Here is a 19,515-nt window from a genome sequence, read left to right on the forward strand (position 1 = left end):
CTGCCTCCTTTACACCAAAAGCGTCGCTTCTTCTGACTTCAGTGTGAAGCTGGCGAACAACAAGAAACCCAGCTGTCAAACACACCGAATCTCAAACATACCAATTACTCAACAAGCAAACGTTTTCTTACACATAAGCATGTAAAACCTGGGCCATAATTTAGTGCGTCTTTACAGAACTCCCTAATGCAAAGACACTGATGGTACCTGCACTGTGTAAAAGTGTTTGGTTTTTGGGGTTTTTTTAGTTTATGGGATGTATTTTAGTAAACGCTCAATGGAGGACGTGTTCAGTGAACCTTATCTGGTGAATATGTCATGCAAACATATCTGTGTTTAACACATTTATCAGGCCATCTGTCAGAAAAAAACAGAAAACCTTGGTTAAATTATTTTACCAAATTTTATGGAAAATGTCAAAGGACCATTTCTAAGCTAAAAATGTTATTTTTATTTGCTAAGCGAATAACAAACTGAATTCATGTTTTTATACCCAAATTTTAGCCGGCACACTGGACTTCTCTCAGAAGTCATAAATAAATCAAAGATTACATTTTTTGTAAAACAAACAAATAGAAAATTCATGGATAACAATAATTAAGTTTCAGCATTATTTAAGAGCTCGTTCATACCGGTGGATTAACCATCACAGAAATGTTTTTCTTTGAATGATTTCGGTAATTACCGATATTGTTGATTCAGTTTAGGGCAGCTGTGGCATAAACCTTATCTGGGGTTAAACTCTGTAAATCATCTGCTTGGAAATTCTGCTTCTTGTAAAAATAAGGTAAAATTTCCCATAAATACACTTTTGGTCAGAGCAGAGTTGGCAAATCAAATTTCAAAACCTGCAGTTTGCAGTGAAGAAATGTGAAATATACAACAGTCGTTCATACAGATGATTTGTTTAACAGATTTCTTCCAAAGGACCCAATCAAATGGACGTAAACGCCTCTGTGGCTTTAGCCAGATTTAAGAGAATGGGGAAGAATTTCTTCCATCCTGCTGCCCTGTAATTCGAGCTGCATGGGTATTGCTACATCAGTTGTACCATAGGAAGTGCAGATCATACCCTTTAGCACCTTCTTTGCTATTGACCAGTTCTTTAATTACACAGCATTAGGATAGGCAGGATGAGATCAGCCTGAAGGCTGCTGGGAGTGTGCGCTTTCCCCCATGGGAGACATCCCCTCCCTCTGCAGACTGATTTACAGCACCCACAGGCCCCCGGCACTTAACAATGGACCTCCTTAAGTGAGGTAGATGGGGAGGAGATCAGAGAGGGGGAGATAACACTCCATCTTCATGCACAAAGTGCTGAAATCATCTAGGTTTGAAATCATCTCTGCACGACAGACTGATCATGGAGTCAGTCCAGAGGTAAAGTGTGGGAGTGCTGCCTCGTCCTCAGTCTGGCTCACTCTATCAGGGAGGAGAGCTCTCCTTAAGACTGATGGCCAGTTCTCTACATGCTCACCTCTCCCCTCAGAGGGATGCAGAAAAAAACATAGGCTTGACAAACTGAAATCTCCCAAACAACCGGTAAATCTCAGCTAACTGTGTATGCCGGGGCTCGTGTCATCACGTAGGTGGTTCAGAGGTTTAGGAAAACAAGTGCTCAGCAGCAGAAAGCCTCTGTCTCCTACAAATGTTTGGTTGCCCTCTGATCAAACACATCACAGGCTTGCTGCAAATGACTCAAACCCTCCTAACAATAGCTCCTGCTATCTCCTTCTCCCCGAGGTGTGGGAGAGCCTTTTCATCTCAGGCTTTGATTAATAAAGGAATCGCTGGTTGGTTGAAAGCAACGATCTGCCCCCTACGAACATCCATCATGCGTGTGACAGCCCACCTCTCTGCGTTAATTAGCACTGATATTTAAGCTGTCTGAGGCGTACCATGACCGTCAGCGTGCGGTGCTGCTGCTCATCATTAAAATTTCAATCCCTTTGCCCAGGTTACTCCCATTTTCTGTGACACCTCAGTGAACACGTCCTAAAACGTTCACGCAGAAGCACGGGGCCACGGCAGAAATGTAAAGAACGGCTAAAAAAAGACCTTTAAATTACAATAATTCATGACTCTGTTGGTGCACCCTGCCTTTCTCATGCATTTGAGAGTAAAAACATCAATTTGACTTATCACACTCGCTCAGTTATTATTTGATATTACATGAAAGAGTCTGACATTAATCTAAAGTTCTTGTCAAACAACGAGCAAAGAAAGTGTGAATGCATTACTTATTAATGATTACCAAATATTGTAATATTCTCTAATACCAGGAGCTATTATTCAAGAATAAATTATTTATGCAGCCGATTCTTGGTTTATGTTATAACCAAAAGGCATCCTGCACCAAAATGAGAACTTCAGCGGGGGCAGAAATAAAGAATTGCTGAATTAAACGAACATTTTTAGTCAAAGGCAGCCATCTTATGCCAATCCATGGACAAAATGGCTTCCAAAACGTACGCAAAGTTGGTGTAGCGGCGTCCATAGGGTGCCAGTGCACGACTCTCACCGTTAACAAAGTCTAGTAACTTGTGAAAGTTAAAAAGGGGTTGTCTGCCCACCTCAAAACGATCTCTCTAATGGGAACGTTCAGTCATGTCATGCTTCATATTGTCCCATATTTAGATGGCTGCCAACTCTTTTTTAATTAGTGCAACTCAACAAGATTAATTAGCCTCGGCACATCATTCCCAGTACTCAAAATACAACACAGAGGAGAAGAGGAGCGAAAGCTTTCACCCGTCTGACGAGTAACGAGGGAAAAGTTTGTATTCAGCCCATGTGTGCGATGATGGATCCGAATCATGAATATTCATACGTGAAAATGAACCCCGGGAACGGTCAGAAGTTGAGAGCTGAATTTTCTAAATTCCCTCATTGCAATATGCAATTAATTAAATAAGAGAAACTGGATGTGGGGTTAATGAAAACAGTTCGACTGCCTGGCAGTTATATGAGTTTCATTTACCAGCCTCGTCTTAGTGGTCCTGGTGTCTTACTGGGACACATGAAACGTGTTTTTAAGGCTTCTAATCAAAACTTGTGCCTGTCAAGTCAAAAATCTCCACTCTGACAAAAAAGGCTTATGTCACAACTTTGTCTGAGTCCCTAATTGGCAGGCTCGTCCAGTACTGCCAGGACACATCAAATGAAAGATGAAGAGTTCAAAGCGTCCACTGGTTTCAACAAGAATATAACAGGAATAAATGAATTATATCAATTCAGATATCCTACAGTATGTGCTGCTGATCTTGGTCATCTGCTACAGTGCTTTCAAAGAAAAAGTCAAATGTTGTTCTGTCAGGATATCTTTGTTTGCAAAAAGACTTCCAGTCGTGTGGAAGTCTAAAGGAAAACAACCCTTTTCCTTTAATATCGTTTATCTGAAAATGAGTGCAGCTGGTGTGGAGCGTAGACTGCTTAAAAAGTTTGTGTTTACGGTTTGCTGAGGGAAACTGTAGTGTTTTATTAGCAAATATGAGTGTCGTTGCATTATATCGATTTTATGGATGCATCTTGCTAAAGAAGCTTGCTAGCATTGGCTAATAGCATGACTAATAACTTGATATTTCAACAACAATGAAGATGTATTGAACTGGGGCGAAACGTGACTCATAGCAACTTATACATGATCTCATACATTGAGCAGCATATAGGGCGCCCTGTATGCTGCTCAATGCCAAGAAATGAAGAAATGCCTTTCAGTCTTTTTACAGTTGGGTTTTCCCCCTTTTTTCCCTTTTTTTTGCCAAATGCCTGCCTCGTTTCTCCAAAGGCAAAAAACCCTCCAATTTCATGATTTACCATCTCTCCTTCACTCCTTGCAGCAGGTCCAGCAGGTGGCCTGCCTAAAACGAGAGGCCTTCAATCTTCTCACACCAGAGAGTCTGTGGTATGTAACTATTACATTATGTGAAAGCTTTTGGTTGCTAGTCATTGTTGACCGTAGAGAAAAACACTACTAGCTTTGTCTATCATGTCATCCTTCCCAGAGTAACAATAGCATCCTTCTCTTATTCCTCTCTAAGCAGTTAAAATGGTTTAGCTCTGCCGAGGAGCAGACGTGGCAGCAATATAGGTCATAACATGAAATGAAACAATGTAAAATGGCCAAATGCGTTAACAACAATCACAAAGATAAATAAAAATGAATCTGAAAGTATCTGAAAATATGCTCTTTCTAACACCACTACGGTTATCACCTGGAATTCTTTTCTAAAACTTTTACAGATTTGATTGAAAGGTCTAAACAACTGCTTTGATAGATTGCCATGAAAATTGGTACAAATGTCCATGTCTCCCTCACAATGACTAATGACAATTCTGGTGATCTTTTGACATCGTGAACACTGGCAACTCAATCCACTGCTGTGCTTTGGTATAGCCTCAGACTATGTTGTCTCTTTCACTCAAGATCACTGTTTTCTTTGCTGTAAAAACATATTTCAGTTTCAGAGATCCTTGGCGATCACTGCCCTGAGAAAAGATATTGATAAGCCATTAACTTTATGTTCCAAAGACCAGAAACACATGGGAGATTCTGTAGTGTGAGGTTATCAAGATGCTAAGCTTCAACCGAACAGTTTCCATGAACTCCAAACTGTAGACTTGATAAAAGAAGCCTTTTACATATGTATATATTACAGAACAGACACAAATAACATGATCCTACAGAAAAGACCTTGTTGTTAACTTTATACAGGTATATTTGTCTCAACCCCTTCCAACACACACTCAAACAATCCATCACTCCTCTGAGTTCAGAGGGATCATGTCTCTTTAAAGATGTAGAGCCTGTTTTCTTTCTCTGACATGGCACAATGTCAGAGGGCATGCTGTGTAACCCCAAGTTATCGAGTTCAACAGAAGGTCTTTTATGAAATTATGCAATCCCACTTGACAAGGCAAAACCAGGGCTTTCCTCAGTCTCTTTATTTTCCAACAATTTTCCACTTGAGCAGACATCCTCAAGTGTGAAGTGAGAGAGTAAAGAGAGGGATTTGATTTCCAAGGGAAACGGTGCATGAATTCACTAGAGGTTGATAGACGGAGCAGGGGCAGTCATGCTATTTACCCTTAAGAGATTTCCGTGGGTCAAGGCTGTTACAGGGCCACATTCTCAGTCTTCTTGATCTTGTCAGGATTGACTGTCAGGCTGATGAAGAGATAGGCTGCAGATAGATGATGGTGTTGCACGAACACTGGGGCTGCAGCGAGCAGATATAGTAGTCAGACTCCAAAGTGACTTTGGCAGTTTGCTGCTGGTGATCAGCTTAGCGATATAGTGATTTATTCCATCAGTTATGATCTTCTGACCCCTGAGTCACCTGAAAATCTGCTCATTATTGGATGTGACAGATGTCTAATGAGAGTAGAAAGAAAACAGCTTAAACAAATGAGGTGAGAAATAAGTTCATTTATTCCATATTTGTTTTTTTATGCATATTCAGGTAGGAAAACATCAAATCAGAGGCAGGAAGATTAAACGAACACTTTACCTGTTAGCAGCCCAGTTTGGGACATACCAGTTATAGAGATGGCTGCCTTTGTTTTTAATATAACACAACCAGAGGGCACTCGCCTTGCTCAAAGCACTATGTCTAAATAGAAATCCTGATCCAGTTACTCAAAAGAAACCCAAATAGTAGCAACTCGCAAAGTAGCATGCAGCTTTCTAACATTACAGCTAAGCTGAGGGGGACACCCATCAATGTTTACATCCTGTCATGGTGTCACAGCCTCTAACCACGAGTCGACGCACCCTTCTGTCAGCAGAGTCATGCGGTTGATGGGTGTATTTTGGTAGAAAAGTAAATGCTCACAGCAAGATGTTTTGGTTTTTTTGACTAACTAGATCTATATTTCTAGAAAGAGACACAGTTCATCCATCTCTTTTGTTGCGCTTATCTTTGGCCAGTTCATGAGGGCAGCAGCCTAAGCACAGAAAGAGGCGCAGTGGAATTCAGTTCCATTACATTCAATTCAATTTAATTATACTAATAAAATATAAATCATAATAAAAGGGGCCTCAATGTGCATTATGTTGTAGGGTAAAGATGCTACAATAATACAGAGAAAACCCAAACAAACAGACAACCCTCCCATTCTGCTTTTAAATATCCAGGAACCACAAGTAAGCCAGGAGTCTGAGGGTGAAATGCTCTACTGGGGTTGATGTGGTATTATGAGGTCTTAAGATAAGATGGGGCCTGATTATTCAAGACCTTGTTTATGAGGAGAAGGATTGTAAATTTGATTCTGATTTAACAATGAAGAGACGCCATTATGGGAGAAATATGCTGTCTCTTTCTATTCCCTGCCAGGACTCTTGGATCACCGCTGCTGGGTTTTTTCTTTCAAATGTATTTTATTGGAATTTGAACACAGAGGTATTTAGTTCACGCATTCATATTCCAGAGAAAGCAGAGAAATCTACACCCAGAACCAGGCCGACTCACAACAAAACAGTACACGGCAAAGGTAAAATATGTAGTTTCATTTTGGAGTGAACCATCCCTTTAAGTATGTTGCTTCGTGATCTATGTAAATCATTTTCAATAGAAATTTAGTGGTCTGTTTTTTTTAACCATACCACACATTTCTCTGTTCTTCCTTCTGTGCTCACAAGAAAGTCTCCTCTGCTCTTATGATGTAAGGACTATTATACTCCAGTGCCACCTCCCTTCAGGGATAAGATTTTACGATTGCAACCTGACACCGTTTCTGTGTCCTATAAGCGACAGAGCTGTAACTCACTTCAAAGGCAGGAGGCATCAAATCACAGTGCACCTATAAATTAACCTGTCAGGTCTTGGCCAATAAGAAGGCAGCATTAAATCTCAGCTGTCACGCTGGCGGCCAATGGAAAGACGATGGCAGTAAATCTGTCAGGGCCGCTCTGTTAACGGTGTTGTGGTGTGGTTGGGGAATCCACGGGGAAGGGAGGGGAGAAAGGGTAGATGACAGAGGGAGGAGGGAACAAGCTGGGGGTTTAGAGGTATGCCACAGAAAATGCTTTTTCTTTACATTCTTGAGCTCCTGCACACTCACACACTTACACTGTAGTACAAGAGAGTGGATTATCCAGAGGATCCTCTTTTTTCCATGCAAAACAAGACTAAACATGAACTGTAAGCCATGTTTAGTCTTTGACGGATGCGGTGGGAGCTGAATAACACCAGCAGAAACGCTCATAAACCGTTACGGCCAGCATGCCGGAGTCCGATGTTGACAAGTGAAAATGACTGATGTTCCTTCTTTAGCACAATTTTGCATCATTTTTGGACCAAAATGTAGTGCTGACTGTTTGATAGCCGCAGTAACCCAGTAACCTCTGACTGGTGTGACACAGCATCACCAGAAGCATGTCCTCCAGAGTGCACCCTGCCTGCAAGGGCCTGGAGGAGGCAGTTGAGCACATCCTCTTACCAGATGTGAGCCAGCTGTGCACCTTTACAGGATGGCGGAGTTGACCCAGCCGCTCAACAAACTTGAACAGCCGTGCTTGAGGATTTTTGTTGTGCAGCAACAAAGAAACACAATGCGACTGCTGGCTGGACGCAGCAATCCTGCTGCATCCAGCCACTGGCAGCATTTTCGGAGGATTTTCACCATCACTCTTCTGAAGCATGCTTTCAGTAGAAGAGTAATGCACTGCTCTGGCACAAGAGAACTGTGGGAAAAACAACAGAGGGAAAACACATCAGGTGGAATATTTCCTCGATTAACAATGCCCTTGGTGGTGCACTTTCATTATCCTATCAAAGTTGAACATTTTCATGTAATAAATCTTACAGGTATCATAAAGTAACCGGTCCTGCAAAGGCAATGCCATTCCATCCCCAAGAAAAAAAAGCTTTCCCTTAACAAACCTCACAATTTTTTCACCCAGTTGTAACAGCATCCAATAAAGCAGACACATTTGTGGTGACAGTTTTATTTTACATCAACAAAAAAAAAATTAAACATTAGCATCAGAATTTACCGTCATCTTATGTCATTACTATGAAAACTCTTTTTTTTTCCCTTGGGAAACATAAATAGTGGGCTGACTTATGGCTAAAGCAGGCAAGAGTGCAATGGTGGAGGTGTTGTTTTTGGCTGGCTTTCCTTGAAGTGGCTATGATTCTCTGTTCTATGGGAATCCATAAACAGACCCGGAGAGGGCAACTGCGGTCATAAACCACACCAGGCTGCCACAATGCTGCTGAGGCAAAGGGAGCAGGCCCGGGCCCATACCTCCTCTTCTCTGCATGCACGCATTCACACATGCAGCCGCACGTGCTTCGAGCAGCCTTCGATGACCTATTTCTAAATGCTGCCTTTGCAGCGATGCTATAGATTTTTGATGGTCTCTTGTTATTATTTTAAACACTGGAAATGAAGGCATGTGAAAAATGAGCCAGCGAGGGAGTGATTTCCTTTCATATTATTTTATTTCAAAACACTAAAGCAGCATCATTATGTTAGTAATTTTATATACTGGGTGGAAATGTGAAAGCAGTAGAGGTAAAATGGCCTTGTTAATTTTAATACAGTGGGTCATCCAACATCATTTGGTCTTGCCCTTTGCTCCACTCAGACAGTATAATGGCACTTCCTTTAATACATTTACTGTACTGCATCCAACATGCTGTCATTGTTTTCCCCTGTGTTGTTTCTGGTTAGCAGGACAAGCCATTGGATGGGTGCTTGGGCCTATTGACTATGACATAAAGAGTCTGTAAGCTTACAGATGATGATAATTTATAGACTCTAATTCAGAAAGTCGCTCACACACACACACACGCTGAGCGACTCTTTCACTGTATGCATTGATCAATTACAAGGCTCTGAGCCCACACGTCTCTGACAATTTTACTGCATGTTATGTACAGCATGTCAAGCCATGGCGTTTCAAACTGTTATACTCATTCCTATATAATTAATATAAATTACCTTGCTGGTTTTTATGATGGTGCAACTGTAATTAGTGGATGAAATCGCGTCACTGAGCTGCCGATGGTGCTGCAGGGCTATCTAGATGAAGAGTGAGGGTCTGGACGGGCACCTTGGGTGGGGATCTGGTTTAACCCTCTCTTTTCCGCATTGTGCCCTCACTGGGATTTCATCTAATTACATTTACTGCTGTCTACTTCAGCCAACCTCATCCTCTTTAACCTTCATCTCCCCACCCCCTCCTCCTCCTTCAGTGAAACCACACACAGAGACATCAGCTGTCCTCATTATACCACCAAACCGCTGCGATAACAGTAAACTGGTGCAATAATGGAGTCCATTTATAATGATTACCTTTCCTTTTCTTACTGCTTTTTATCCAGTAAAACGCTTAATAATCACAAGTAGCATCATCATGGTCTCCATTCAGTCGATCTGTGCAGCTATAAAGAGCCACAGATTCAAGGACTGAAACAAACTGGGGCAAAGTCAAGACACTGGGACCACAGTTCACACCCAATAACCGTTTTCATTGACTGCACTACTCTGTTTTGTAAAGACAACACACATGCATGCATCCAGGCAAAAACACACGCACACTGTTGTTTTTTTAACAACCGCTGTCACGAAGCCTAATACACAGTATTTTTGATATGTTTCAGGTGTTTTTTCCTTTCGTTTTTTTGAGCTAAGGAAACATAAATATTTTATTTCTAACATTGAATTAATCCAAATATCACAATTGCTTCTCACACTCTCGGGTTATTTTCTCACGAGATTTTTTTTTCCACAGGAGGAGGTATAAAATTTTCCATGGGGCAAATCAAAGGTGGAACGCTAATTTACCTTCTGGATTCCAACATTACCACAAATGTGTGTGATCCTTTCAGCAAACTCCTCCAGGCCACAGACACCTCTACATCAAGAGCATTTGCTCTGTCAGTTTCTTACTTTGATGTCTGAGCAAAATTACTTAGATATCCAGAACAGAAACATTGGCAAACTTCTGACATATGACAGCTTGTGAAAAAGCCTACAAACAGTAGCTCGATGACCTGAGACCTGTCACAGCATGCAAAGGGCTTCAGGATAATTTATGTAATCTAAAGTACGAGGAGAGAAGAGACTCTAATAAGGCCTGCTACCAAACGTGGTTTGGATTAGACATGGATATAAGCACATGGTTTTCAGCACAGCCAACACAAATCTCTGCTCACAAAGAGTACTTTGAAAAGATCAGAATTGGAACATATGGGAATACCTCGCTGGAAGAATGCAGATATATCATTTTCTTGTAATATGCATCAGGTACCAATATGATCTAGTGCCTATACTCGTACCCATTCCTCTCTGGGGGGTTTCCTTCATTTGCATTCAAATGAGCACAAGCTCAGCATATGAAGGTGGTGGGGGGGTACATGCATGGGAGCACACAATTCACGGTGCACATAGCAGCTCTCAGTAGTAAAGAAATGAATCAGGGGTTTCTCCATAAAACTTCTCATGTCACAGTACCGAGTACTATGCAAGTTCCACAACAGACCTGCATGGATGAGTCTCCTCCTGTTCACAGTATTTTTGCACTTTGTTGCCAACGCCAGGAGATGGAGCCCTTGAGCTTCTGTTATGTATTCAGGCGTTGAAGAACAAAGAACACTTAAAATGTTCAACTCTGAAATGCAGAAGCTGTTAAAAGCTAAACTTGAAGGTGTGAATATTTTTAAATAACAGAATTATGAATGTTAACAAACAGTTCGCGACTCTTAGTCTATGTGCAACAACACAGTACTAACTAATATTAAAGCCACACCATACAAACAGGTAGTGTTTGGACACATCATGGCTTTTCCCATGCCAGTGTCAGATATTTATTAACTGTATCTGCTGATGGAAGATCCCATACAGAACTTAATGACTACAATAATACTTTAATCACAACACCCACGTAAATGAAAGGGACAGAAACTGACTGGATTGTTTTACAGTAATGTGGAAGAGGTGGAAGGATGCAGTCCAGAATGACACAACTGTTATTGTAAGGAGACACGTGGAATGTTGTCACAAGCGATGATGGTGTTTATTAACATCTTACATCTGTATACTGTTTTTAGAAACAACCAGCTTCTTTGATGAAGACAAAAGAAAAGAAAAACCATAACAGAAATAAAAACAGGACAACCATTACTGGAATGTACAGCACATCTTATCCCCACATTGAGCATGTTAAACAATGCACGCCTGTGCAAGAAAAAAACTGAAAATGAAACTTTGTCAAGTAGTCCTGGGAGTGTGACTGAACCAGCGGTCAGTACTGTCACAGCGTTAACTGAAGGAGTGGAAATCAGAGGAAAAGGAATATGTAGATCAGTGCTGTGAAATCTTGGCTGTATAGTGGCTCGATGGTATTCTGGTGCAGCCATGACTCTTATCGCAGAAGGGACCACTTGATCTGTTCTTTGGCAGACTGAAGTACCTGTGGAAAAAAACACAAGCTTGACCAAAGAGATCTCATTGACTAAAGTCCGACTTTACTGGCCCAGAAAAGAACGGCTACCCTTAGGAGAAACAGTACCAAATAAAAGTAAAAGAAAAACACAAGTGGCACGACCAAGGAAGATAAAGTAACCACAATTAAAATAAAGTTGAAATCCTGAGAGAAAAAAATGATGAGCAAGTGATATGAATGAAGGAAAATATGCAAGAGCTCATTAATCATCTTAATCCACTGAAGGAAAGCCGAATCATAACCATAAAGCATGGGGACTGGGCACAGCTATTAATCATGGCCAAAGGAGGGGTGGTAGTAGCCAGTCTCAGGCCTCTTAAATGACAGCATTAATCAAGAAGAGCTCACACACACACACACACACACGTAAGAGCTAAAAGACAGGAACCACCGCTGGCTACCTACCACCTCACCACTGAACAAATGAGTAGTCATGTACCCTGACGTGCATATGACACAATGCAAAATGCGAGCATGGATGAGAATGAGTGCAATGACCTTGCATTTGCAGGTTTTGAAGAAATTAGTTTTAACAGTCAATAAACTAATGGAGCCTTAAAACTTTATGGGAGAGAGAAGATCAGAGTTCGAATGTTTTTCTCACCTGGGTGACTGTCTGCTCTGTCAAAGGCACATCATCCCCCTACAAGAACAATTACATTACTTTAGCAGCAGAAACAACCGATGTCAAAATGGGCTGAATGTTTCAGAGGAGAGCAACTTACTCTAAGAGCCACACGATGCACAACCTGCTGTGGGTCGCTCTCTAAGATCACCCTGCAGGAAATGCACAGGAGACAAAGTGATGTAAAACTCTAAAAGATGACTGACAAGAATCAGAATTATCAGGTTAGTTTTACTCACCCTCCATCTACAATTTCATCCACAGCCAAGAAGAGTCCCTCCATATTCTCCAACAAAGCTCTCCTCTCAACATTTTTTCTGCAGTTAAAAATATACACGTTAATTTTAGTGAAAAAAAATGTGCCTTAAAAAAGTTTGTATGTTTGTAAATAACTGCTGCAAAAACATACCTCAACATCTGACTGAGCGAATCAAAAAGGCAATTTAGAACAGCCATAAGCATGAGCTGTTGAAAACAAAAGAACACATCAGAATCGGTGCACTGTATAAGCAGTTCTTAAATTACAACAGTGTACAAATAAAAGCCACTTTTTATTGAGGATAAAACACTTGATTCGTTACTAAAGGTTCAACAGTTTTTTTTATTTATATTGGTTTACTTAGGACATATTTGCTAGAGTCGCATATATCGTGTGAGAAAAAACAGGGACACAAAATACTACTAATACATTTGAAAAGCAGCTTATAGCCAAATCATGATAGCAAATTATATGCTTCTACAATTTGCTTTAAAATTCTATTCGGTAAGACAAATACAAAGTTACATATGGGGGGGGGGGTTTCCTGACACCAAGTTGGAGGGAGTGAAAAACTTAAAATTCAATAATTTACTATATAACAAAAGACAGAATGAAGATGGAAATTAAGGCTCAGCCTCACACGTGTGCTGTAGCCTTCAACTTTTCTACCCTGCGACGCGCACAAGTGAACGCAAATATCACGTCATCAGACGATCTTTACCCACCAGGTTACCCACTGAAGTCTGTGTCAGAGTTATTAAACTTTTATATTTTTCATTAGTTTTAATTTTTTATTTCATTTTTATTTTCAATTCAATTTAAATAGATTCAAATCTATTTAATTTAGTTCTTTTGGTTTGTAAATCTTCAGGTTTGTTTATCAGTTTAATAACAAAAAATAAATACAATTAAAAGATTAAATAATAATAACAATAATAATAATTCAGGGGTAAGGTTTATTATTTTGGGTAAGATTTAAGGAGTACTATTGTATTGTAATATTAACAAGTTGTTAACTTATTAATATTACAATATTAATAAGTTAACAAATAAAATGTGACTACCCTTAAGAGTAAAGCTGACTTTTTTAAGTTTAATTTAGTTAGCTTTGTAAGCAAACACAATTTTTTCAGTTAGTTTCTGTGTTTTTCAAAAGCCCCCCTCCCTTTTTTTAAGTTAACTAAAACATTTTCTCCATGCGTAGTTTTAGAAATGTTTCAATAATGAGGAACCAAATGACTCTGTTTATTTCCAGTTGTCTGCCACATGTGAGAAAGGGCAGCGTTTCCACTGGACTCACCTGGAATTTTATGGACTTTACTTGTGAAAACTTCTTATGTGGTTTAGTGCAATTATAATGTTCCAAGTGCAAAACAATAATAGTCAAAACTTGCTCATGTACCGTGATTCACACCATTACTCAGGCTATCACAGACTGGATGATGAGGCAGGATCCATATTCGGCATGTGCTGTCACTTTCCTCAGCACAACATAAGCAAGTTTCAGCTCCTACTTAAAAAGGATTCATTACAAAACTTTATGGTCATTAAACTTACCTCATTTTCATGTGAACTTCCAATCACGTAAAAGAAAAGGTCTATATTGCTCTTGTAGACGACAGTGAGGCCTTCAAGTAGTGCTATCTCACCTAAAGAGGCATAAAAAAACAACCATGCTCGATATTAGGTATGCATTGAGGCAAAGTAACTGTTTTTAACAGTGTAAAGACGACTTACTGTCTGTTCTGTGCGTTTTGTTGAATATGTTCTTCTCAAATGCCTTCTGCTCCTTCACTGTCGGGTACGTGTCATCATAATACTGCAGAAATTAGAAATTAAGTCACATTTAGATATTAGTCTAAAAATTACATCCTTTTCACTAGTTTTCATTTTTATTATCAGATGATGACATTTTCTTGCAAACAATCAACCCAAAATGAGAAAACGAGACAATAGTGAGTCATACATGTGTTAAAGGTTTACACTTTTCTAAAGTAACTGGGAGCTGTTTAGCACATAATTTTTAATCAGGAAAAAAATACAGCATTTGCTATGGACTGAATTTTGTGTTTAATGTAGCTATGTGAGAATTTACAGAATCAGGCAGTGTTTTTGTTTTTTTGGTGGGGTTTTTTTTAGGTGGCAATTAAAAATTAACTTCAGAGCAAGAGTGTTTCCATGATTTTTCTTTGAGTTCCTGTGGGCCCCTCCGCACAAACTCAGAATATTTAATCAGAATTAAAATTAGTGCAGTCTCAAAATAACTTGACACCATTCACAAGAGTTTGACAGATTATAGGCCAATAATTAATTTACATGCGTTTAAATATCAGCAGTGATTTTTGTCCAGTATTCACTGTTTCGCAGAAGATCACTATTTGGCATTTCACCGGCGTTAATAATAATGAAGTATCATGATGGCACAGATGTCTGAAATTCATACCTTGGCGTAAAGCCGGTCTCCATCGTTGTCCAGAATGAGAACAGCTTTGACCGTGTATAAGGACGGTTCCTGTGAAGACAGCACACGTTAGGCATTGTTTATCCTACCCAGGAACGAATTCGCCTTAATTCTTTAAAAATGTGGCAACTCGTATGTTAAATAATAAACATGAACTATCAAAACTATGCAAGTAAATTGAATAAATTGGGTGTCGACTGGCGTCACAAAATCAGTCTAAATGTTATTTAAAAGACTTCTAAATCACCAAATCGTGAAGGAGACATGACAGTTCCACATCATCAACAAACGCATATACGAGCTAACTTTAAAGATGCTAGCTCCTTAGCTAAAACGGCCAACCCGTTTACTGTAGTTAGCACTGGGATTATTCGCCTGACTCTACAAAACAAAACCGCGAGAAACATTTTGCTAGTAAATACTTATGTGAAGTACTAATGAGATAACGCTGGTGGCTTTTACATCGTCAGAAATGAATAAATGGGCTAACATTACCAGTATGGGAGAATCCATCTTCTTTCCTGTTAGCAAACCAGCTACCGGGCTAGCAGCATTAGGCTACGTAATACGTACAGTAAATGAGTCTCTTTCCTATTGGCTGACGCGGTGCCGTATGTTGTGCGTGCAGGGCAAAGATCAGTTCACTGCAGAGCAAACAGCCTCAAAAGCGATGTGGTTAATAAAGAAGTACTTTCAGACTCGCCTGTAGTTATAACACATTTGCCCTTTAAGTCGGAAAAGTCTGAACCGTTTAATGGCCCAAACGTAAAGCTAAACAATATATTAACTAACTTTATTACTGTAATTTCGGACTGTCTCCTGTTACTGTGTAAAACTTCAAACTATGAAGATTACTAACTACAATAGAACTTAAAAATCCATTTGTGGTTGAAACCGTAAATCCAAACATGTAAATGCCTTTAGTAGCTCGTATGAGCTTCTTAAAAAACACGTGTAAGTCAGGATGTTTATTTTAGAGTTCACATCCCTGCAGAGCTTACTGTAATTAAACCTAATGACTAAAGGTGGTTGCTGTTTTTGTAGGACTTAGTGGTAAATCTCTCGTTTTACAAGCCATTTTAGCTTGCTCGTACTCATCAACATCTTTTTTCAGTATCCTCCTACATTTAACCAACTCCAATTATCTTAGTTCCCACTTCTGGGAAGCATTTGGAAACACAGGCTGATGGGGATTTCCCTCTATCTAACTCCATAAATTACATCATTGTTTGGCCTTACTGTAGGATATTTTTGGGCTTCAAATATCACTGAAAAGCAAATAATGTCCAGCCATTATTTAACTGCAGAACGTGTATTGTGAGGAGATACCAACTATTCTTATGCGTGCTCACAAGAGGACTGTGGGAAACTATGAAATGTTGCAACACTGCAGTATGCTTGCACAAATTTAGCCACTACGATTTCAAAATTGCCTTGACCAGAGAGGAAACTGTATACTGCCTTGAACTAGCTCATACTAAAAGGTTAAATATCGCCTGATATTGTCATGCCATCTCATCCGCAAAGTTAAACTTATTTTTATTCTTTTGTGTTTGAAAAGCATCACAGTGGTGACGATGACTGGCAAAGCTGACTGATGTCTGAAAGTTGAATGATGAATCAACACATACAATGAATAAACAGAAACAAAATACCTACTGTATATAATGACTGTAAGTTTTCTGGATGGCATATGGTACTGATTCAGTTTACCTAAAAAAGAACTGGATTGATTATTACAAAAAGTAAGTGGTATTAAACATATACACCACTACTCTGTCATGAAAACATCCTAAATAATAAAGTCTGCACCGGAAAAGCATGATGTGAGGAAACTGATCGCTAATAATCTCTCTTCAGGAGCTTTTTTCGAGTTTCATCAAGTATTTACCTTATTTTTGAAAATTATCAGCAGTGTTTTTTTACGTAAAAGATTAAAACTAGAAAATAATAACATTGCATTATATAAAAGTGAAGTATTTTAATAGTATGGGCTGTTACCCTCTCGCCACAACATGCCAGCAACCACAGCAGTTAGCAGTTCCCTTCCTATGAATCAAGTGCTCCTTTTATCGGTGTAAAACAGAGCTTCCGCCAACCAACATCCTCCTTTCCCTGCCCCCCCCAATATGTGTTCATTATCAACCAGACTTGACTTTCATTCTGAAGAGCACATTGACCGAAATAATACACAACCTGTTTCCAGAGGAATGTGATGCACTGCCTAAATAAAAAGAAAATTGCAACCAATTTAAACATTATAATGAGTCGAATATTAGAAGTTAAAAATGAAAAATGCTCTTATGCTTATTTTTTAAAAACAGATGGAATATCTCACAACTCACACAGATTGGTAATAAGTAAGCAACATAGAAGATGCTCCCAGAGAGTCTGAGTGTTTAAGATGAAAACTGGAGATGGATTCAACACTCTGTGGAGGCTCAGTAGGCATTTGCTTCAACAGTTTGAGAATTTCTTTTGTTTAAGAATTTGTATATCTCATCTTCTACCATGGTAGAGATCATATAAAAGAATCAGAAAACTCAGAGAAAGGCCAATATTAAAAATGACATTCTGCAGTGGATATCACTGGATGTGCTTGGAGAGACTTTTGAAAAAACATTTCCAGTAAAGTCAGCTTGTTGTGCATCCAAAAAATGGAAGTTAACATACTACCATTCAAAAAAATACATAAATTTATTTTAAAAAATCCAGAAACAGCAATGTGCACCATTTTCTTTCTGCTTGTTATCAGCACACAGTTCAAATAGATATATGCAGGTTTTGGAGAAACATATACGGCCAGTGCAGCTCCGTTTTTCAGGTACATCTTGTTTATTTCAGCAAGACAATGCCAAATCACATTCAGCAACTATTACAAAAGCATGGCTCCATAGTAAAAGAGTACAGTTGCTAAACTGGCCTGCTTGTCCATACATGGCACATAAAATACTTACTGTATTATTAAACAAAGAATAACACAAAGGAGGCTCCAAGCAATTGAGCAAATGGAATCATATATGAAGTAAGAATAGAAAAGCAATTCATCCCCTCCGTTCCCAAGAGCTTGAAGAATCTCTTGAAGAGACCCGGTGATGCAACACCCCGTCGAGATATTTTTGGAAAAGCGTTGCTTTGTATTCTTCAGCAGTAACATTTCTCGGGTTTAGTACTTGAAACTATGTCGTTTTTGTAACGTTTTCAGTCAAATATAGATGTGTACAAAAACTGCAACTCATTGCATTCGCTGTTAGTTCACACTGTACAGGGCATGTCAACTTTTTTTTTGAGAAACACGCTTGCACAAAAATAAAAGAGGCTCTCAATAAATAATCAGGCAACGCAATACTGCTGTTGCAAAACATTATCTTTATCTGAACATCTTGAGATAAGCACAGGCACTATTGAGACATTCAGAAGAATGATGCTGCATGTTCAGGTTCCTCATTTTCTCGTTCTTATGTCTGGTAATGTGTGACCATCGTGACAAACAGAGCTACTGATGCTGTGTGAACGACAGACCATTGCGCTTCCAGTTAATTTCCAAAACGATTATTAATCTTTCAACTTTCATGCACATTTTTTCATTCTGTCTGCCACGTCGGTATCAGCGATACCTGTGTAACAACATCCTATAACATGGGTTGCATTTTCAGTCAGATACCGATCTGCATATTCCCACTAACGGCTGCGCACATTACCTGATACATGTCACCCCTTTTGTAATTTTTAGCTTTTTAGTTTTTTCTCAATCAATATAAAAAAAGAAAAAACTTAAACTGCCCTCTCTATTTTTTTCCCTTCCCAGAAACTGACTCCAAAAATATTCCCCTTTTGATACCACAACCCATTGCACACATCCATTTTTTTTTTTTTTTTTTTTTTTTGGTCATGAGGCGGTTTTTCCCACTCATGTTTGCTAAAGCTTTCTGAATACTACAACAAAACCAGAGATACCACAAATCCTTAATTTTTAATGAACATTTTAACGACCACGGAAAGAACAGCAGACAAATCATTTCAGATTAGCGTCAATACAAAACGTAACACACATGAAGCAAATCTAAGCCTGAGCGACTCAACTGTGGGCAGTTCCCAGCCAGCACCTCTGGCCTGTTTTATAAGCACAGTTGTTTGGAGAACTGAGCTACACAATAAGTAAACTCTGACAGCCATGAAAGGTTCAGGCAAGCTGGAAAGCAGAGATGTCAAAGACTAATTGAAGCAAACAAACACAAACAGGGAATGTGGGCGTTGACCTGGGAACTGTGTCCAGATTCAAAACCACTGTGGTTGCAGTAATAACAGGGTGCTCTTTGGCATGCTGTGGCAGTGGTTGAGTCAGGGGCTGGGTGCTAGGAACTTGGGTTGGGAAGTCCCTTCTTTGATTCCTGGTAGACATTCACCTTTCTTGACTTAGTCAGCCACCTAGTTTTTCCATCTTAGAACAATGAGAAAACACTGTGATTTATGTCTCAGTGGGATGTGATATTATATTGGGCCATACAAAACCATCCATGTTCCCAAAGCTTGTGAATGTACAGCTGAATAAAATTTGTAACTGTAGCCCATCAGTGTATATTTAATGTTACATTAATTAACTCAAATGTAGTTATCATCACATTTACAACTTTTCTCTGGATGTTTGTGCAGATGTGTAAAATTTTCATTTTCATTTAAAATGTTTTGTACGATGATAGATAGACGTGCGTGTG

The 19,515-nt window shown here is 39.4% G+C and overlaps 1 protein-coding gene across 1 annotated transcript; it reads right to left on the reverse strand.

Moving 5' to 3' along the window:
• Positions 1 to 10,771: 10,771 nt before the first annotated feature.
• On the reverse strand, positions 10,772 to 15,558 carry copz1 (COPI coat complex subunit zeta 1). Its single transcript, XM_005732543.2, has 9 exons — positions 15,296 to 15,558; positions 14,783 to 14,851; positions 14,077 to 14,158; positions 13,897 to 13,988; positions 12,490 to 12,545; positions 12,320 to 12,397; positions 12,181 to 12,232; positions 12,060 to 12,098; positions 10,772 to 11,422 (listed from the first exon to the last, which is right to left on the reverse strand). The coding sequence occupies exons 1-9, from the start codon at positions 15,311 to 15,313 to the stop codon at positions 11,375 to 11,377; spliced, it is 534 nt and encodes a 177-aa protein (XP_005732600.1). The 5' UTR covers positions 15,314 to 15,558; the 3' UTR covers positions 10,772 to 11,374.
• Positions 15,559 to 19,515: the final 3,957 nt, after the last annotated feature.

Source organism: Pundamilia nyererei, unplaced genomic scaffold (genome assembly GCF_000239375.1).
Source record: "Pundamilia nyererei isolate P.nyererei 1_Seehausen unplaced genomic scaffold, PunNye1.0 scaffold00047, whole genome shotgun sequence".
In the NCBI taxonomy this organism is placed as follows: domain Eukaryota; kingdom Metazoa; phylum Chordata; class Actinopteri; order Cichliformes; family Cichlidae; genus Pundamilia; species Pundamilia nyererei.